This window comes from Nerophis ophidion, linkage group LG03 (genome assembly GCF_033978795.1).
Source record: "Nerophis ophidion isolate RoL-2023_Sa linkage group LG03, RoL_Noph_v1.0, whole genome shotgun sequence".
NCBI lineage: Eukaryota > Metazoa > Chordata > Actinopteri > Syngnathiformes > Syngnathidae > Nerophis > Nerophis ophidion.
The window spans coordinates 29645480-29667979 of NC_084613.1; the positions used below are offsets into that span (position 1 = coordinate 29645480).

At 41.4% G+C, this 22500-nt stretch overlaps 1 protein-coding gene across 1 annotated transcript in view; it reads right to left on the reverse strand.

Moving 5' to 3' along the window:
- rasef2 (RAS and EF-hand domain containing 2) overlaps window positions 1-22500 on the reverse strand; it is a 45843-nt gene that overhangs the window by 14544 nt on the left and 8799 nt on the right. Inside the window, exons 3-11 of the mRNA XM_061894801.1 lie at window positions 15963-16053; window positions 15755-15850; window positions 6085-6162; window positions 5875-5990; window positions 3257-3325; window positions 3100-3181; window positions 2921-2997; window positions 1255-1435; window positions 1077-1178 (exon numbers count right to left, since the gene is read on the reverse strand). Of these exons, the coding sequence (XP_061750785.1) occupies window positions 1077-1178; window positions 1255-1435; window positions 2921-2997; window positions 3100-3181; window positions 3257-3325; window positions 5875-5990; window positions 6085-6162; window positions 15755-15850; window positions 15963-16053 (892 nt within the window). The remainder of the gene's footprint in view (window positions 1-1076; window positions 1179-1254; window positions 1436-2920; window positions 2998-3099; window positions 3182-3256; window positions 3326-5874; window positions 5991-6084; window positions 6163-15754; window positions 15851-15962; window positions 16054-22500) is intronic.

A 22500-nucleotide genomic window follows, 5' to 3' on the forward strand; every position in this document is an offset into this window, starting at 1 on the left:
ACAGTGTACCAGACAAGCAGCAACAACAGAGAAATCCACACGTGTAAGCTCAATCAGAAATTTTGGTCAAATCTTTGTTAGTAGAAAAATATATTTAGTTTGTTTTGCGTTGAAATTGCTGACTTTGTAAAGTATTTTGTATTTGGGGTCGTTTTGTTATTTGTCCGAGAATAACTCTGGCGATTAGAGCTCGTTTAATACATGTAGTGCTAAATTTCACCAGTAGAGGTCAACGCTACACTTTAGGTTTAATTGTGTGCAATGTGGCTGTTTTTCTTCTGCGCAAACACTTGTAGTTTATTGTGTTAATGTGAACTAAATCTTAACCCTAAACCTAAACAAAAAAAAATAACGCTAAACCTTCTCTTTTCTTTATTTAAAAAACATAATGGACTTTATACTTTACTAATGTTTATCTTAGTTTTATTTTTAGTGTAAAACACCTAAATAAAGGGAGAAGTGTAAAAAAAAAAAGTATTCAAAACAAGGAATATCAATCCTCAAGAAAACTTCTGGAGCTTCTGTTTACTATCTGTTCAGCTGCATATGCTGGATTGACTAGCTATGGCAGAATAAGGAATTCATTGGCAGTGCAGTGTGAAAGCTGATATGTTTACGTTTCAATTAAATTAACACAGTCCCGAAGGAACATCCACATTTAGATGTCTGGCCCCTGAGGCCTTGGGCTCTTAAAACTGCGGCCCTTTTCATGCTGTAGTTTATACATTATTCCCTTACAGAAATAATATACTATAGTAAACTTCACCTGCAGAGTCCAGTATCCACTATTTATTTCACAGTCACACTGCTTGATTTGTTTTGTTAAAAAGTTACTGTATTGATTTCAACTCATTGAATCGTATCGTTCTAAAAAAATGTACTGAAATTGTCTCCGAATTGTATGGGCAACTACAAATATTGAATCAAACGAAATCGTTAAAGAAAATCGTTACAGCCCTAATATATAAACCTATCTTTTAACCCAGTGTATATCCTGAGTCAAAAGGTTTAGGAACCAATGGTTTACTGCATTTCATTCAGTGGACCTAACATGTAAATATGTGTGCCTACTGTACCTCTGTACCAAAGGCAGGCAAGAGTTTCCGCATTGACGACCCCGTGGAGCTTACTCCGCTCGGCGCCACCGACAGCGCCGCCTCTGACTTGGCATCCAACAACTGTGGCACACGAGAAAAACACAGAAATTTAACGCGGGTGTCTTCCCGAGCGGGCATGTCCTTGAGCCCTGCAGACCTCGTTGTCGGAAGGCACGCAGGAGTAACTGTAGTGGACTGTCTCCGAAGAGCCTCGGCCGTCGTCGGTTTCAACGTCGCTGGCCGAGCTCTCGGTGGTGTCCATTGGCAGAAACAGGCCGCTGTCCCGGTAATTGTCGATCCACACAGACACGTTGGATATGGTGGACTCTGTGTCTGACCTGGAACACACACATAAATCCAATTCAATATTTAATGCAGTTATTTTAGTTGCTGAGTATCTTTGAGCCGGAATTGGCAAGAGAGGAAAAAGTAGGTCAGAAAATGTTGAGTTGTTAAAATGAAAAGTCCCTATTATGCAATAGGGACTTTTCAATGACGTAATAGGAGTCCTTACAACCGGTTTATGAGCACCAAACAGTTTTCATAACATCATGACGGTAAAAACTTTTTATAGACGTGATCCCGCCTCCGGCGATACCAGTCAACACCCCCGGTTTTTGTCCCTCTTTTCTGGCGTTTCCCGTTCAAATTTTTATAGAAAGAACATAATTTAGGTTTTAAGAACAGAATCAAAGAGGGGTGTCAAAAATTTTTTTTTCGGAGGGAATCTGTACTGTCCAAATCAGATTGTTGATGTAGTTGCCCAAAAAAAGAAAAGTGTGTGATACTTCTCTCGTTTTCTTGTTTGGAACTGGCACCCAATATTGTTAAAAAAGTATTGATTTTTAATCAAGAATCGTTTTGGGGATCAAGGATTGTTTCTTGGTCAAATCGTTACTCCTAAATCGTTACTCTGTGTTCATCGCGGACTTGGAGCGACAGAATATAGAGTCTCCAAGCACGAGTACAGTGTCCAATAACACTAGAAAAAGATGGTAGATTTGTTTCAAGTCGTTTTTAAGAAAGAAAAAGTCACTAAAAAGGATTGGAGAAATCTCTAGAAACCTAAAACATTCTCAACAAAGTACATAGTGCATTAAGCAGCAACAATTCAAAAATAGAGCAAAACAATATAAGACAAACACATGTTTATACAAAATAATAATGACACAGATTTTTTTTTTAATGTATGTGTAACATTGTTTCAAGCTTTTTAACAAGGAAATATATGCATCATCTCAGATTATGCAATTGAGACCTCCACTGCTACAGGTATGTTCAATCAGGGGAAAGCCTGTACCCACGAACAAACCTTGCATCGATGTGCATATTGTTGTGGGAAACATTTGTATGTTCAGTAACGACAAGTTGGCCCAGTTCTTATAAAACAAAATCTTCCGTCCTACAAGGTGTCTTTTTTTTTGTGGCTTCCGTGTCAGCAAGATGACCTGACTTGTGACATTGAATAATGAGCAAGTCGGAGTAGTGCTGGGTTACTTTAATTAGTTTTTACTATAATTAACACTGACAAGCGTTTGGATGTCATGTAAACTACTTGCTTGTCTGTCACAAAAAAGGTTGAGTCTCTTTTATATGTTTGGATTTATCAATTTTAATTATGGCTTTGTTAGGTACTAGGTGGAATAAAAGGTTCAACTTATGTGAAAGAACGGTAAATATTATTAATATATTTAGGACAAATATGTCTTCCAGTGTTTTGCCACTTCTTAGTGTCCTTTCCAGTTCAACTTAATTGTGGGCCTGGCTATGAATCATTTAGGACTGATCTGTTTATAACATACAATCCATGTGAAGGACCTTACCGGTCTTGTTTGAGGGTGCTTTGCCGGATAGGCTTCATCCTCCGAGCATTGTTTTCATTTTTAGGACAGAGGTACTTCTGAAAAGGAAATTAGGTAGGTTTATTTGAAAACGGCCGTTTATCATCATGCTTACGGCTTATTAAGAGTAATTATAGCACAAAGAGTGAAGCATACCGTACCTGTCGTTTTGCCGCCACCGTTTCCGAAGCCAAGGCCGTGCGCAGCCCGTCATTGCTGTCGTACAACTTCTGGTTCATATCCCTGCCAAGAAATATGTATATATACTTTTTTACTTTTATAAGCTGTAAAAAAAAGTATTTGGGGCTTTTTACTTACTGGAGAATCTGAACTTGAGTGGCGTATGACTGGTACTCTAACACCATCTTCTTTAAGTCGTTTGTTTCCCTATCAAGACAGACCAGTTTCCTTATTTACACAATTATCCCAAATTTTTTAAAAAAGAACTCAACAAAATTAAACTGACCTACTTGCTGACAGTCAATGTGGATACAGAACAAACATTTCAACAATGGCACTGACTGAAATAAATGAATAAATCCCCAATGCAATAAATAGGTCTAACAAAAGCATTTCACACAATTAATCAAAATATTCTAATTAGGAAATCAGATCAGTACAGTAGACGAAAGACCTAGAGTTGTTTTATTCGTGGACCTTACCACGTTATTTTATTCTGGGGAAAGCAACAGATTAATAGGTTAGGGTTAAAAAGAGGTGGATGACATAAACAGATTATCCTTAAATATTAAATTAAAACACATTTCTCTGAATTATAATAGTGGACAAAATTAGTTGGAAATCTCACATAAAAGCAAAAATACTTTAATATTGAATAAAGCAAAATGCATTATGGACCAAAATCACTCCATAATATAATTTTATGAGTTATTGTGTGGAGTGTGGAAATATGAGGAAGTAATTACAAAAGTAAACTTCATTTACTAAATGTAAATTAAACCTTCTAGATCTAAAAGAAAACACATGAATATACCTGCATTTAAAACATTTGCATGTAAGTACAACACTAAAAAGTAGTGACCCACAAATTTTAGGCCACAGAAAATCTGACTTTTATCGTCAAAACCAAACTGCCGAAATTGGATGTTGGAATGACGTAAGCAGGAAGTACGCGCTTGTCTGAGGTGGAGGCAAAATGTCAGCGGTGTGGAAAAACTATATCTGAGAAAGACAGCCATCTAAAAAATTTGCATTGTGGAAATATCAGGAGGGGGAGCTTGATAGTTGAGTGATAATTTAATCACCTAAAATCTAAACATTCCGGTTGCCATTTGTAATATGTCAACAACAACGCAGAGAAAAGGTAAATACCTGTCTATGGCGCCATTCAGTATTTGGTCTGCACATTGTTATTTTTATTTTATATTGCTGTATTACCAGTGATGAATAAATTGTTTTATTTTTATGATTTTTTTTCTTTGAAGGATAAGCCTTGAAATCATTTATGCAATTGCGATGCCTTGATTTTAGTCAGGTTAATACAGTCTCAGCCAGTGTTCAACAAATTACTTTTGAAAAGTCATTAATTATAGTTACTCGTTACTTTCCCCAAAAATAATACAATTACCAACAGAATTATTCTTTAATAAATGTACCTAAATATTGGGAAAGGTATTCATGTGTTACCTAAAAAATAACTTCAAATATCTGGCATATGCAGTTGAGATGTCTTTCCCAGAAGCAGTGTGAGCGCGCGTGCGTGCGTGTGCGTGTGTGTGTATGCGCACGCGCACGTTAAAGCAGTGCCTAGTGCCGTGTGACGTCAGTGAAAGCACACTCAGCCAGAGAAGAATTGAGGCTCAGATGTGTTTGTTAGCTTAGCAGTGGCAGTTTTCATGCAGTGACAGCAGCTCTGTTGGATAATTCCCTTGATTGTGTTACCGGTGTGTGTAGTCTCATTGTCCACAAACAGGGTATTATAGGATTGCAAGTTTGTCACTTGAATCATTGTTCACTATTCCCTTGTAGTATTGGGACATTTTGTATGTATTTCCATGTGTGTTTGCTGTGTGATGTTGCATTTTCCTATTTAATATCCAGTTCATTTTAGTGTGATGTGATGCATTAGTAAAACTTAACTTTCTGTACCGAACCTGCTGTGCTTCAGTCTTGTTGACTTTCACCCGCTTCAAAAGTAGACATATTTCCTAACACTGGTCGTACCCATGAATGCAATTGTAAACAGATTTGTTTTGGCTATTTGATTCTATATTTTTGTTTTGAGCCTTGGTTTCAGCGGGAATTCAGTCAAGAATTTTAATTTCAGTGCATCCCTAATAAGAAACTTTTCCTTTTCCATTTTAAAATTGGTAACTTGTTTTGTGCTGAACACATGAAGGGAACACATGTATTAGTAATTCTGTAAAACAGATCGGAGGTAAGTTTAAATAAGTTCTGCTTCTTTTCAAGTCTTTACGGGGATGTTGAACAGAGACGTATTTCGTTGTAATATGAAGATATAATCTAACAATTAACATCAAAACATATGTGGGACGGCTTGGCTCAACAACTTGAGGGGTTCCTGGTTTGATTCCAGATTCCGCCATCCTACTAACAGCCTTCTGTCCTTGGGCAAGACACTTCACCCACCTTTCTCCTGGTGCTGCTCACACTGTTGTATGAATGTAAATGAATGTTTTGTGGTGGTCGGCGGGGCCGTGTGCTTAAATTGACAGCCACATTTCTGTCAGTCTACCCAGGGAAGCTGTGGCAACAAATGTAGCTTACCACTATCAAATGTGAATGTTGGGTGCATGTATGGTGGGTTATCAGTTCACTGTGAAGCGCTTTGAGTATCTAGAAAAGTTCTATATTAGGTAAATCTAATCCATTGTTGGGTTTTTTTTACGACCGAGACAAACAAAAAGCCACAACTGAGATTTTAGCCAGGCAAAAGCAGGAAATTTCCCCCTCACCGTTCATGCTGAGCCCGTTCATCGGCATACATGTTCTTCAGCTTGTCCAGCTCCGAGTGGAGGACAGCAATGTCGGTCTGTGCCTCTACCAAAGACGATTTCAGCACCTTGTTCTCCTTAGGTAACATTTTTAAGGACAAAGTTAAAAAGGTGAGAGCTCCGTACAGCTGAAGTTCCTATAAGAAATTACTTCTTCTTTTTGAGTAGTACCTGTCCAATGGCCTCAATTTGTTTCTTCATTTTGAGCTCCTCCTCCTTAGAACGAGTTCGACGAGTATCCCCTTGGCCCTACGGAAGACATTAAATTGTATTCATGAACACAAATAATCTACACATCTTTCTACAGGATCTGTCTATCCATCCTGACACATGTGCACACATTTGATCTTCTTTGGGGCGCATTTTACACCATGAAAACTAACATCCATGTGTTCTCTGATGACGATAACACTTAGGAAAACAAAAGCAACGTTCATTTTTTGTTATTTCTGATAGTTGGCTGTGACACACAAAACTGGTCTGTGTAGCTCACGCAGTCCTTGCACGTCACCAGGAATGACAACTCTGGCAATTTACTTTGTTGTTTTAAACCTTTTTTTAGCTGCGCAGGATTCCTTGCTAAATTAAACTTGCCGTGCTTACAATAGTTTGGGGATTTTTTAAATTGCTTATCATTTAGTGGGTTACCTACATTTTCTGGGTCAATAGATATTGACTTTTTACAGTGAACACTCCTACACAGTTGTACAGTCTATGATCTATATTATCCTTTTTTTATCATCATGAATAAAATTATAATGTTTAAGAGGTTGAGTTCAAACATTTATGGATTTGGTGAAATGAAAACTGCACAAGTAACATTCAATGCTCAACATAGTGACCTGTGCCCACCAAACATTTAGAAAATATTGAAAAAACAAAAGACAGAAAGTTTAATGTGTAGAAGGAACGTGACTTTAGAGCAGCCCTGTGTAAATTCAACTGTCAAAAGGATACATATGGGTTTGTGGGTTGACTTAGTGGAATCAACCCACAAATCAAACCAAGCAATAATAGCGCCATATACTTAAAAAATATATATATACTGCATTACTTTATAGTTACATTACTCTCTCTCTCCCTCTGTGTGTGTGTGTGTGTGTGTGTGTGTGTGTGTGTGTGTGTAAAATTGGCCATCAGAGACAAAGATAGAGGAGGCAGACAAGGGGCTTCACTCTTTCTCTCATTCAATTATAGATAGCTCAAAAAGTGATGTTACTCTCCAAGTGCTTTTTATATATGTACCATGTAATAATAATAAACTGAATATTAATATTTTTCCGGTGATTATGTATTAAGAATTTGTATTCTGAATTACATTATTATATCTGAGCAATGGGACACAGCACTATAAGCTTTTGCTTCACCCTGCTCTTTTTCGACTACATATCTTTCTTTTTTCTTTTAATACATGTATTAATGTTTTTTTCAATTAACAATATTGTATGGGCGATGCCATTTTGTTTGGCTTTGTCTAAAAGAGAATTTTTTGTATTTGTTGTGTTAAATAAATGACAAATTTCAAAAAGAAAAGCAAATTGTATTTTCTACATCAGGTTTTGAACCAGTCGCTGGTGATTTTGAGTAGCCCACCAAAGGGTCAAATAATATTTCCTCACACTTCTAGTACTTCTATAATTGTTAATTTCAGACAACGTTACTCTAATCAATGATAAATTAAGTCGTCCGATGGTGGAAAAAAGCCCTGAATTATAAAGAAATGCATACTGAAATACAAAAAAAAAAAATGATAAATTGTTGACTTTTAAATACAAAATGTGAGTCGCAGATAACAACATTGTGTTAATGTTCTGGCAAAACCAAATCAGTAGTTCTCTGCAGTTCTCATTTTATAAACAGTGGCTCTCCGATTAAAAATAATAATAATCTGCTCAACATCGAGGTTGATTGTTCGCAGTGTTTGTATTGGACACACTTTATTCTCCTTTTTTGTTTGAGTTTTCATTGAAATTTACTTATTTGATTACAATGACAAAGGGAAAAACTATTATGTTACTTGTGTGCCGGGAGATACAGTCTGGTGTGCCGTGGGAGATTATCTAATTTCACCTACTTGGGGTAAAACATATTTTTTGCAAACCAGTAATTATAGTCTGCAAATGATGTGTTGTTGTTGAGTGTCAGTGCTGTCTAGAGCTCGGCAGAGTAACCGTGTAATACTCTTCCATATCAGTATCTATCAATCAATCAAAGTTTATTTATATAGCCTTAAATCACAAGTGCCTCAAAGGGCTGCACAAGCCACAACAACATCCTAAATTCAGAGCCCACAAAAGGGCAAGGAAAAACTCACAACCCAGTGGAACGTCAATGTGGGTGACTATGAGAAACCTTGGAGAGGACCGCAGAAGTGGGTGGCCCCCCCACCCCCCTCCCTCTAGGGGAGAACGGATGCAGTGGACGTCGAGTGGGTCTAACATAATATTTTGAAAGTCCAGTCCATAGTGGATCCAACATAATAGTGAGAGTCCAGTCCATGGTGGGGCCAGCAAGACACCATCCCGAGCGGAGACGTGTCAGCAGTGCAGATTGGTTCCAACCAATGCACAGGCGAGCGTCCACCTCACAGTCCCTACTCTGGACAGCCAGCACTTCATCCATGGCCACCAGAAAGAAAACGGGAGCCACAAAACTCTTGAAATTTATAATGAAATAACACTGTATACAGAGGTTTTTTTTGCTTTGTGCTATGTATAAACTAGGGGTCCCAGACACGCGGGCGGCAAGTAAATGTGAAGATTTTATGTTAGTGCGGCCCGTGAGTTTTAAACTAATGTCCCTTATTTAGCATCACGCATGCAAATCTTCCCGTTTTGTCCGGGAGACTCACTGAGTACAGAGTGACTATTCTCTCAGATCTCATGAGTTACACCCAAACAACAATAATAAGGGAGTGCTATGACGGCACTACCTATAGTGCCCTCTAGAGCTTGTACTAACAGCTTGTCAGCCAAGTCACATGTTGTACAAACCCTGTTTCCATATGAGTTGTGAAATTGTGTTAGATGTAAATATAAACGTAATACAATGATTTGCAAATACTTTTCAACCCATATTCAATTGAATGCACTACAAAGACAATATATTTGATGTTCAAACTCATTTAAACTTTATTTTTTTTTGCAAATAATAATTAACTTGTAATTTAATGGCTGCAACACGTGCCAAAGTAGTTGGGAAGGGGCATGTTCACCACTGTGTTACACCACATTTTCTTTTAACAACACTCAATAAACATTTGGGAACTGAGGAAACTAATTGTTGAAGCTTTGAAAGTGGAATTATTTCCCATTCTTGCTTGATGTACAGCTTAAGTTGTTCAACAGTCTGGGGTCTTGTTGTCGTATTTTACGCTTCATAATGCGCCACACATTTTTGATGGGAGACATGTCTGGACTGCAGGCGGCCCAGGAAAGTACCCGCACTCTTTTACTACGGAGCCACGCTGTTGTAACATGTGGCTTGGCATTGTTTTGCTGAATTAAGCAGGGGCGTCCATGATAACGTTGCTTGGATGACAACATATGTTGCTCCAAAACCTGTATGGATCATTAACGGTGCCTTCACATATGTGTAAGTTACCCATGCCTTGGGCACTAGTACACCCCTATACCATCACAGATGCTTGCTTTTGAACTTTACGCCTGTAACAATCCGGATGGTTATTTTCCTCTTTGTTCCGGAGGACACCAAGTCCACAGTTTCCAAATATAATTGGAAATGAGGACTCGTCAGACCACAGAACACTTTTCCGCTGTGTATCAGTCCATCTTAGATGAGCTTGGGCCCAGCGAAGCCGGCGGCGTTCCTGGGTGTTGTTGATAAATGGCTTTCGCTTTGCATAGTAGAGTTTTAACTTGCAATTACAGATGTAGCGACCCTCTGTGGTTACTGACAGTGGTTTTATGAAGTGTTCCTGAGCCAATGTGGTGATATCCTTTACACACTGATGTCGTTTTTTGATGCAGTACCGCCTGAGGGATCAAAGGTCCGTAATATAATCGCTTACGTGCAGTGATTTCTCCAGATTCTCTGAACCGTTTGATGATTTTACGAACCGTAGATGGTAAAATCCCTAAATTCCTTGCAATAGCTCGTTGAGAAATGCTGTTCTAAAACTGTTCAACAATTTGCTTACAAATTGGTGACCCTCCCCCAATCCTTGTTTGTGAATTACTTAGCATTTCATGGAAGCGGCTTTTATACCCAATCATGGCACCCACCTGTTCCCATTTAGCCTGCACACATGTGGGATGTTCCAAATAAGTGTTTGATGAGCATTCCTCAACTTAATTAGTATTTATTGCCACTTTTCCCAACTTCTTTGTCCCGTGTTGCTAGCATCAAATTCTAAAGTTAATGATTATTTGCAAAAAAAAAAAAATGTTTAGCAGTTTGAACATCAAATATGTTGTCTTTGTAGCATATTCAACTGAATATTGGTTCTCTGAATATGGGTTGAAAATGATTTGCAAATCATTGTATTCCGTTTATATTTACATCTAACACAATTTCCCAACTTATACCAGCGTTGGTTGAGGTGGGCGGGGTTGGGGGGGCGTGGTGTATAATGTTGCCCGGAAGAGTTAGGGTTGCATGGGAATCTACGTATTTGTTCTGTTGTGTGTATGTTGTGTTACAGTACGGATGTTTTCCCGAAATGTGTTTGTCATTCTTGTTTGGTGTGGGTTCACAGTGTGGCGCATATTAGTAAGAGTGTGGAAGTTGTTTATATCACAACCCTCAGTGTAACCTGTATGGCTGTTGACTAAGTATACCTAGAAGTAATTTGAGTAGGGTAGAATGGACTATACACAACACGTGGCGGCCGGCACGCACTTAGTGTTGTGTAAAGGTGGGCACGACGACATGATTTAGTGGACGTTATGGATTTTGCCATAACGTCCCGCCCTCAATGTTGCTGTCCGAGAGAAAATCGGAGCATGCTTACCTCAGAGAAATTTTGGGAAAGGCAGTGAAATCAGAAACCTCTCGGATAAATCGTGGGGGTTGGCAAGCATGCAGCTGAGCCACACCAGAGTGATCAAAGAGCCGCATGCGGCTCCAGTGTCGCGGGATGCCGAACCCTGCACTACAGGGTTCACCAACCTTTTTGAAACCAAGAGCAACTTCTTGGGTACTGATTAATGCGAAGGGCTACCAGTTTGATACACACTTAAATAAATTGCCAGAAATAGCCAATTTGCTCAATTTACCTTTAATAAATAAATTTATACATATAAAAAAATGGGTATTTCTCTCTGTCATTCCGTCATACATTTTTTTCCTTTTACGCAAGGTTTTTTGTAGAGAATAAATGATGAAAAAAACACTTAATTGAACGGTTTAAAAGAAGAGAAAACACGAAAAAAATGAAAATTAAATTTTGAAACATAGTTTATCTTCAATTTCGACTCTTTAAAACTCAAAATTCAACCGAAATAAATGAAGACAAAAACTAGCTAATTCAAATATTTTTGAAAACATTTAAAAAATAATTTATGGAACATCATTAGTAATTTTTCCTGATTAAGATTAATTTTAGAATTTTTATGACATGTTTTAAATAGGTTAAAATCCAATCTGCACTTTGTTATAATATATAACAAATTGGACCAAGCTATATTTCTAATAAAGACAAATCATTATTTCTTCTAGATTTTCCAGAACAAAAATTTTAAAAAAATTCAAAAGACTTTGAAATAAGATTTAAATTTGATTCTACAGATTTTCTAGATTTGCCAGAATATTTTGGGGAATTTTAATCATAAGTTTAAAGAAATATTTCACAAATTATGCACCAAACAGCAGTTCAGAGTACCCACCCTTTTTGGGAACGCTCGAGGGAGTACTGGAAAGTGCTCCCCCGGGTGATCCCCTTGTCCTACTGGGAGACTTCAACGCTCACGTTGGCAACGACAGTGAAACCTGGAGAGGCGTGATTGGGAAGAATGGCCGCCCGGATCTGAACCCGAGTGGTGTTTTGTTATTGGACTTTTGTGCTCGTCACGGATTGTCCATAACAAACACCATGTTCAAGCATAAGGGTGTCCATATGTGCACTTGGCACCAGGACACCCTAGGCCGCAGTTCCATGATCGACTTTGTAGTTGTGTCATCGGATTTGCGGCCTCATGTTATGGACACTCGGGTGAAGAGAGGGGCGGAGCTTTCTACCGATCACCACCTGGTGGTGAGTTGGCTGCGATGGTGGGGGAGGATGCCGGACAGACCTGGGAGGCCCAAACGCATTGTGAGGGTCTGCTGGGAACGTCTGGCAGAGTCTCCTGTCAGACAAAGTTTCAATTCCCACCTCCGGAAGAACTTTGAACATGTCACGAGGGAGGTGCTGGACATTGAGTCCGAGTGGACCATGTTCCGCACCTCTATTGTCGAGGCGGCAGATCTTAGCTGTGGCCACAAGGTAGTTGGTGCCTGTCGGGGCGGCAATCCTAAAACCCCTTGGTGGACACCAGCGGTGAGGGATGCCGTCAAGCTGAAGAAGGAGTCCTATCGGGTCCTTTTGGCTCATAGGACTCCGGAGGCAGTGGACAGGTACCGACAGGCCAAGCGGTGTGCAGCTTCAGCGGTCGCTGAGGCAAAAACTCGGACATGGGAAGAGTTCGGGGAAGCCATGGAAAACGACTTCCGGACGGCTTCGAAGCGATTCTGGACCACCGTCCGCCGCCTCAGGAAGGGGAAACAGTGCACTATCAACACCGTGTATGGTGCGGATGGTGTTCTGCTGACCTCGACTGCGGATGTTGTGGATAGGTGGAAGGAATACTTCGAAGACCTCCTCAATCCCACCAACACATCTTCCTATGAGGAAGCAGTGCCTGGGGAATCTGTGGTGGACTCACCTATTTCTGGGGCTGAGGTCGCTGAGGTAGTTAAAAAGCTCCTCGGTGGCAAGGCCCCAGGGGTGGACGAGATCCGCCCGGAGTTCCTTAAGGCTCTGGATGCTGTGGGGGTGTCTTGGTTGACAAGACTTTGCAGCATCGCGTGGACTTCGGGGGCGGTACCTCTGGATTGGCAGACCGGGGTGGTGGTTCCTCTCTTTAAGAAGGGGGACCGGAGGGTGTGTTCCAACTATCGTGGGATCACACTCCTCAGCCTTCCCGGTAAGGTTTATTCAGGTGTACTGGAGAGGAGGCTACGTCGGATAGTCGAACCTCGGATTCAGGAGGAACAGTGTGGTTTTCGTCCTGGTCGTGGAACTGTGGACCAGCTCTATACTCTCGGCAGGGTTCTTGAGGGTGCATGGGAGTTTGCCCAACCAGTCTACATGTGCTTTGTGGACTTGGAGAAGGCATTCGACCGTGTCCCTCGGGAAGTCCTGTGGGGAGTGCTCAGAGAGTATGGGGTATCGGACTGTCTTATTGTGGCGGTCCGTTCCCTGTACGATCAGTGCCAGAGCTTGGTCCGCATTGCCGGCAGTAAGTCGAACACATTTCCAGTGAGGGTTGGACTCCGCCAAGGCTGTCCTTTGTCACCGATTCTGTTCATAACTTTTATGGACAGAATTTCTAGGCGCAGTCAAGGCGTTGAGGGGTTCCGGTTTGGTAACCGCAGGATTAGGTCTCTGCTTTTTGCAGATGATGTGGTCCTGATGGCTTCATCTGACCGGGATCTTCAGCTCTCGCTGGATCGGTTCGCAGCCGAGTGTGAAGCGACCGGAATGAGAATCAGCACCTCCAAGTCCGAGTCCATGGTTCTCGCCCGGAAAAGGGTGGAGCGCCATCTCCGGGTTGGGGAGGAGACCCTGCCCCAAGTGGAGGAGTTCAAGTACCTAGGAGTCTTGTTCACGAGTGAGGGAAGAGTGGATCGTGAGATCGACAGGCGGATCGGTGCGGCGTCTTCAGTAATGCGGACGTTGTACCGGTCCGTTGTGGTGAAGAAGGAGCTGAGCCGGAAGGCAAAGCTCTCAATTTACCGGTCGATCTACGTTCCCATCCTCACCTATGGTCATGAGCTTTGGGTCATGACCGAAAGGATAAGATCACGGGTACAAGCGGCCGAAATGAGTTTCCTCCGCCGTGTGGCGGGGCTCTCCCTTAGAGATAGGGTGAGAAGCTCTGCCATCCGGGAGGAACTCAAAGTAAAGCCGCTGCTCCTTCACATCGAGAGGAGCCAGATGAGGTGGTTCGGGCATCTGGTCAGGATGCCACCCGAACGCCTCCCTAGGGAGGTGTTTAGCGCACGTCCAATCGGTAGGAGGCCACGGGGAAGACCCAGGACACGTTGGGAAGACTATGTCTCCCGGCTGGCCTGGGAACGCCTCGGGATCCCCCGGGAAGAGCTAGACGAAGTGGCTGGGGAGAGGGAAGTCTGGGTTTCCCTGCTTAGGCTGTTGCCCCCGCGACCCGACCTCGGATAAGCGGAAGATGATGGATGGATTCACAAACATTCTTCTTTGAAAAAACAGAAGCTAAAATGAAGAATTAAATTTATTATTCTTTACATTAAATAAAAAAATACTTGAACATTGATTTAAATTGTCAGGAAAGAAGAGGAAGGAATTTAAAAGGTAAAAAGGTATATGTGTTTAAAAATCCTAAAATCATTTTTAAGGTTGCATTTTTTCTCTAAAATTGTCTTTCTCAAAGTTATAAGAAGCAAAGTAAAAAAATGAATACATTTATTTAAACAAGTGAAGACCAAGTCTTTAAAATGTTTTCTTGGATTTTCAAATTCTATTTGAGTTTTGTCTCTCTTAGAATTAAAAATGTCGTAAGTGCTGCTATTTGAGCTATTTTTAGAACAGGCCAGCGGGCGACTCATCTGGTCCTTACGGGTTACCTGGTGCCCGCGGGCACTGCGTTGGTGACCCCTGCTGTACTAGATAGATGGATAGACAGTACTTTATTGATTAGTGGTACACGTACCACAGTTTAAGAATCCCTGCTCTACAGTAAATTGCAGTGTTAAACAGCTGTGAAGTCTTAGAATAAATCAAAATATTTTAGAGTCTTTAAAGAACATAAACTGAGGAAAATTGCTGTTTTTCACAATTTAAAGAAAACAAATAAAATAAAAAAATATTATACACACACACACACACACACATCAGGTTAGTCAAAGAAAAATGTGTATAATTGTGTGTAAATATTTACATTAAAAATCATTTTAATTAAAATGAATAAGTTTTGAAGTATTTTTTATTATAAAGAATTGTCTACATCAGTGATTTTCTAAGTGTGGTATTGTACCACACTTAGAGCCTGCACACCACACTGTATTGTGGTATGCAGGCTCCATCTAGTGGTATGCCAAATAATCACTTAATTAAATATTGTAATGACGTGACTTGAGCCATGCTCTTTTTTATTTTTATGTTGGTTGTTACTTGGAGAGCCAAGTGTTTTCTGATGTGTTTACCCTAAGCAACTGTACCATCTTCAACTCTTCTGGGAACTTAACAAGCCTGACCACTGTCTTAATACTGAACCAATGTCTGAACCAGGCCTTTCCGTCTGTCATTGTGTTTGACCTCACAAATGTGCTTCTGTAAAAATGGTCCAAAGTTCCCATAAACACTTTGTGGAAAGCCTCCCAGTAGAGTTGAAGCTGTTATAGCTGCAAGGGGTGGGCCGGCGTCATATTAAACCCTAGAGATTTATACTGGGGAGTCATTCAAGTACATATAAGTACACCTGTATAAGTACAGTATAGTGTTTATTAGGTGACCGTCCCCTCAGGGTCAAATCTTGGCACACATAGTCACGACAAGCAGAAAAGTACTTGCAGGAGGTTTATATTCGTGTTTTAACAAAAATAAGCATTCAAAGCCTCGTATTCATTCTTGCTCGGCCTATACCTTTAAAAGTCGGTCCACCGTGTCCTTCAGGTCTGCGATCTGGTTCTCGTGTTTCCTCTGCATGGTCAACAGGACTTCTTCCATTTTCTTGCGCTCCTATTGACACCAAACCGGAGCGGTCAGTGAGCAGCAACAAGGCGGGTTGCATTGCGCCAAAAGAATAGATAATTGTTGTGACGTGTAATTAATTATTGTCAATTAAACTCACCTCAGCTCTCACTTTTTCCTCTATGCTTGCAAGCTGCTGCTGCATGTCATCTTCCATTTCCGAGACCCGGCTATTGTTCATCTCCTCCGACCTGTTTCCCCACACGAACAAAATAATTAAGCGCGAGTGGTAAAGTGAACGAGAATGCGGTAAACGTCGAGCTATTCAACACGACAGACGTTGCTCCAAGTCACAGCATGCACAGCAGATAAATACAGGTAGGTGGTACAAATATGAATACCCTGTTATGAAAAAAAAACTGGCAGAGCAACACATTTAAGTCTGTCAGACTTCCTTGATCGAGGAATGTCAGTGTCGCCACACCTCGTACCTCAGAGTCACTGAGACATCAACTTTGACACAAAGAACGCCTGAAAGCAAGGTTCTGGAGCAGCATTTTTAAGCTGCGATCACAGATTTCCAAACAAATTTGTTTGTTTCCTCCTTTCAGTCATGACCATTTCTGCACCAATGATTTTTATTGTCCAACCGGAGTATCAGGAAACACCCTCACTGAAATCTTTCCCCACATAACAGTCTCCAGGTAGAAACCTGGCTACGTAAGTGCTGGAAATAGAAAAATGTTGTGTTGTAAGGCCTGACAAGATTGGCTATGTTGGTAGCCTTGTTACATCATTACCACCAACAAAGAAATGTAGCCTGCATGTTTTTATTTGCATGGATCAGACGCATTCGTATCTGGAAATCAATCGATTTAAATGTTAAAAATTTTACAAAATCTAATAATTAAAAAATTAAATATACTAAACTATTTCATAAAAACTGTATTTATTGTATTTACAATATATTACACAATAAATGAAAAATATATAAAAACCTTACTAAATGGAAATATATTGTGTATGTGCTCAGAAAACAAGATTTCCCCTCGAGGAGGCTAGGCACAGCCCAAAGTGGCAACGTGGGTTCCCCCCTCCAATGGGCTCACCAGCCATAGCAGGGGCCAAAGAGGTTAGGTGCAATTTGAGCTGGGCTGCAGCCGAAGGCAGGGCACTTGGTGGTCCGATCCTCAGCTACAAAAGCTAGCTCTTGGAACATGGAACTTCACCTTGCTGGGGGGGGGGGGGGGGGGAAGAGGAGCCTGAACTAGTGCGCGAGGTGAAGTTCCGGCTGGATATAGTCGGACTCACTTCGACGCACAGCAAGTGCTCTGGAACCAGTTCTCTTGAGAGGGGATGGACTCTCATCCACTCTGGCGTTGCCAGCAGTGAGAGGCGACGGGCCGGGGTGGCAATTCTTGTTGCCCCCTGGCTCGAAGCCTGAACGTTAGAGTTCAACCCAGTGGACGAAAAGGTAGCTTCCCTCCGCCTTCGGGTGAGGGGACGGGTCCTGACTCTTGTTTGCGCTTACGAGCCAAACGGCAGCACTGAGTACTCACCCTTTTTGGATTATCTCGAGGGAGTACTGAAGAGTGCTCCCCCCGGTGATTCCCTCGTTCTACTGGGGGACTTCAACGCTCATATTGGCAACGACAGTGAAACCTGAAGAGGCGGGATTGGGAAAAATGGCCGCCCGGATCTGAACCCGAGTGGTGTTTTGTTATTGGACTTTTGTGCTTGTCACAGATTGTCCAAAACAAACACCATGTTCAGACATAAGAGTGTCCATATGTGCACTTGGCACCACGACACCCTAGGCCGCAGTTTCATGATCGACTTTGAAGTTGCGTCATCGGATTTGCGGCCTCATGTTTTGGACACTCGGGTGAAGAGAAGGGCGGAGCTTTCTACTAATCACCACATGGTAGTGAGTTGGCCGCCATTGTGGGGGAGGATGCCGGACAGATCTGGCAGGCCCAAACTCATTGTGAGGGTTTGCTGGGAACGCCTTAGCAGAATCCCCTGTCAGAGAGAGTTTGAATTCCTGCCTCCGGATGAACTTTGAACATGTCACGAGGGAGGCGTGGTACATTGAGTCCGAGTGGACGATGATCCGTCCCTCTATTGTTGAAGCGGGCAATTTGAGCTGTGGGCACAAGGTGGTTGTTGCCTGTCGTGGCGGTAATCCTACAACCCGCTGGTGGACATCAGCAGTGAGGGATGCAGTCAGGCTGAAGAAAGAGTCCTATCAAGCTCTTTTGGCTCATAGGACTCTGGATACAGCAGACAGGTACCGACAGGCCAAGCGCTGTGCAGCTTCAGCGGTTGCGGAGGCAAAAACTCGGACATGGGAGAAGTTCGGGCAATAGACTTCTAGAAGGGTTCGAAGAGATTCTGGACCACCATCTGCCGCCTGAGTAAGGGGAATCAGTGCAGTGTCAACACTTTGTATGGTGGAGATGGTGTTCTGCTGACCTCAACTGCGGATGTTGTGGATCGGTGGAGGGAATACTTTGAAGACCTCCTCAAGCCTACCAACATGTCTTCCTATGAGGGAGCAGTGCCTGGGGAAAATGTGTTGGGCTCTCCTTTTTCTGGGGCTGAGGTCGCTGAGGTAGTTAAAAAAGCTCCTCGGTGGATGAGAGCCGCCCGGAGTTCCTTAAGGCTCTGGATGCTGTGGGGCTGTCTTGGTTGACAAGACTCTGCAACATTGCGTGGACATTGGGGGCGGTACCTCTGGATAGGCAGACCGTGGTGGTGGTTCCCCTTTTTAAGAAGGGGAACCTGAGGGTGTGTTCCAAATATCGTGGGATCACACTCATCAGCCTTACCAGTAAGGTGTACTGGAGAGGCGGCTACGCCGAATAGTCAAACCTCGGATTCAGGAGGAACAGTGTGGTTTTCGTCCTAGTCGTGGAACTGTGGACCAGCTCTATACTCTCGGCAGGGTCTTTGAGGCTGCATGGGAGTTTGCCCAATCAGTCTACATGTACTTTGTGGACTTGGAGAAGACATTCAACTGCGTACCTCAGGAAGTACTGTGGGGAGTGCTCCGAGAGTATGGGGTAACGGACTGTCTGATTGTGGCGGTCTGCTCCCTGTACGATCAGTGTCAGAGCTTTGTCTGCATTGCCAGCAGTAAGTCGGACCCGTTTCCAGTGAGGGTTGGACTCCGCCGAGGCTGCCCTTTGTCACTGATTATGTACATAACTTTTATATACAGAATTTGTAGGTGCAGTCAGGGCGTTGAGGGTATCTGGTTTGGTGGCTGCAGGATTGGGTTTCTGCAGATGATGTGGTCCTGAGGGCTTCATCTGGCCAAGATGTTCAGCTCTAAATGGATCAGTTTGCAGCCGGGTGTGAAGCGACTGGGATGGGAATCAGCACCTCCAAGTCCGAGTCCATGGTTCTCGCCCGGAAAAGGGTGGAGTCCGGGTTGGGGAGGAGCTCTTGCCCCAAGTGGAGGAGTTCAGGTACGTCGGAGTCTTTTTCAAGAGTGAGGGACGAGTAGATCATGAGATCGACAGGCGGATCGGTGCGGCGTCTTCAGTAATGCCGACGCTGTATCAATCCGTTGTGGTGAAGAAGGAGCTGAGCTGGAAGGCAAAGCTCTCAATTTACCGGTCGACCTAAGTTCCCCTCCTCACCTATGGTCATGAGCTTTGGGTTATGACCGAAAGGAATAAATCACGGGTAGAAGCGGTCGAAATAAGCTTCCTCCGCCGGGTGGCGGGGCTCTCCCTTAGAGATAGCGTGAGAAACTCTGTCAGCTCAAAGTAAAGCCGCTGCTCCTCCACATCGAAAGGAGCCAGATGAGGTGGTTTGGGCATCTGGTCAGGATGCCACTCGAATGTCTCCCTAGGGAGGTGTTTCGGGCATGTCCAACCGGTACGAGGCCATGGGGAAGACCCAGGACACGTTGGGAAGACTATGTCTCCCGGCTGGGCTGGGAACGCCTCGGGATCCCTCGGGAGGGGTTATGGCGGATTTTATGTTATTTATTTTTTTGTCATGAAAAAGGGAGGTTTTTTGGGTTGGTGCACTAATTGTAAGTGTGTCTTGTGTTTTTTATGTTGATTAATCCATCCCATCCATTTTCTACCGCTTATTCCCTTTTGGGGTCGCGGGGGGCGCTGGCGCCTATTTCAGCTACAATCGGGCGGAAGGTGGGGTACAGCCTGGACAAGTCGCCACCTCAAATTGTTTAAAAAAAAAACAAAAAAAATTTTTTAGAAAAAAATTCTTCTGCGGCCCGGTACCAATCGAGCTGCCGCCCGGTCGTTGGGGACCACTGTGGTAGGAATCGAATGATATGAAATTGTCATATCAAAATTATTGTCACCACCATTGTCAGGGTTATTTTTACCACATTATTTTTGAAAGTGCTCAAGTTTTGTTCAACCATTAAACACAATAAATAGTCACACAATATAATTTCTTGGTAGAAGAAATACGCTATATAATAATATTGTTGTGGCTACTTAGGAGCCATATTATTTTAATCTTAATGTGGTTTTGATTATGTTCATATTCTTCCATTTTAATTTGCAAAAGTTGTTGTGTCGTTTCAATGATAAAGAAAAAAGTGTGTGGGGCCCATCACGTCCGGTTTAAGTGACATCTCGCACATTTACTTCCTGTTACAATGCTTCGAGTATTGATCGATATCTCTGTGGTAAGACCTGTGGATTTAATGTGTTACAATTAAATACCTTGGTTGCACAGACAGAAGTGTGAATTTACAAGTTTAGATTTCATACAAGTTTGTAATGCAATGCATGCAGTCAGTGAAACGGTACTATGATAACCAGAGTAAGGTAAAACTCCCGACGGTTAGTATTACAGTTTAAAATAAACCGTGATTGATAACTGCACTTTGATAAACTCAAAGACTGACTGGCGCTAAGTTAAATGCTAATGTAAAAACAAGAGACAATGCATTTCCCAATAAGAGAGGGCTATCCCCAATGTAAACCTATATAAAACACAATGCTGTCTGAGCAACAAAGATATTGAATTGTGTACATTGAACCTACAAGCTGTGCTCTTAGAACAGAGTGATCTTTCTATACTCAGAGGAATACGAGACGGAGGTGTTTTTACGGTATGTTCACCGCTGAACAGAATAGGATGCCACAACGCCCGCATGAAATAGGAAATATGATAATAGATTTGATTTGCACTTTTCATTTAAAAAAAACAGAGTGCCATTAATACAGATACAAACTCAGACTAAAAAGCTATGAGCATGAGAAACACAACGTACAAAATTCAAACAGTGGGTCTATTTATTTTAGTTATTTATAAAAAATTTGGTCAAAGTACTTTTTGAGCAGATTCAATTGTACCGCGATAATAATAAGCGTGATAATTATGGTCAGCATAACCATGATATGAAATTTCCACATCATTACATCCATACTTTCAGCAAATTGTTTCAATATGCAGATATATGTATGTATTTACTGTATATACTGGACTATAAGCCGCTACTTTTTTCTTACACTTTGAACTATGCGGCTTATAAGAAGGTAGATATAGCGATTTCACCGGTATATTCAAGTTTTTTGTTACAGACCAATTAAAAATTTTAATAAAATATTTCTTCTCTTGCGCTTGCATACTTTTCGCCGGTGTGAGGAGCTTCCTTAGCTTGCGACGTCCCCTTGTGACCTTAGCGGCTCACATAGCAAAACATGGCTAATGCTAGCGGGGACGTTTGTTTCAAAGAAAAATGTGTTGTCTGTACTTTGGTTTTGCGGTAACATGCGTGGAACAAATGATTGCACGGAACGTAAAAAGTGATATAAAGGAGAAAACGGGTGAAATGTAACAAGAAAATGTTTGCAATGTTTACTCTAATAACACAAAGCCCCCATGTAGGCTGTTTCTTTCTTTTAAAAATAATAATGAATCAAAATCAATGTCATTATGAATAATTGACATATTCAAGGCTCCAATTACGTCACATTAAATTTTCCACTTTGACATATTTTTGGGGGAAAATGTTACATATTTTGTGTTTGCCATATAAAAAACTGAGCTGTTTTTTTTTAAAGAAGGGCCTAAAATGAACAAACAAAAAACATAAACAACAATAAAACTTATAATTGACGGATCGATCTGAAGTTGATCTCGAGATGGTTATTGTGTAAAAAGTAAACAGTAAAAAAATGTAATTTATTTTTTAACACTTTAAAGAGTAGGACCCTTTTGGATCCCGAATGATCTTATTGTGAATTGTTTTTAAGTGTCATTGCTCAAAAAATTATAATGAATTAAAATCAATTGTGTTATTAGTTATTGACTTTTTTTAAGGCTCCAATTATTATAAAATCTCAAATATTCCACTTAAAAAAATATTGGGTGATAATATTGCATATTTTGTTTGTTTTTTTCAATCTAGAAAACAGGGTTTTCTTTAACAAAAAGAGCATAAAACTTAAATCATTATATTGACAGATGGACCTAATGTTGATCTGGACATTTAAAACTTGAATAATAATAAAACAAAATAATACTGAATAATGACATTTTAACATTTTTTGACCAAAAGCTTTTGGGTTCCCCGGGATCAAGCTTGAGTGGAGGCCTAAATGTATATTGGTTATACATATATCGTATTGTTATTATTATTATTTTTTTAAATGTCAAAATGGCCCCCACTTGCTTAGATTTTTCAGTCTGCGGCCCTAAGT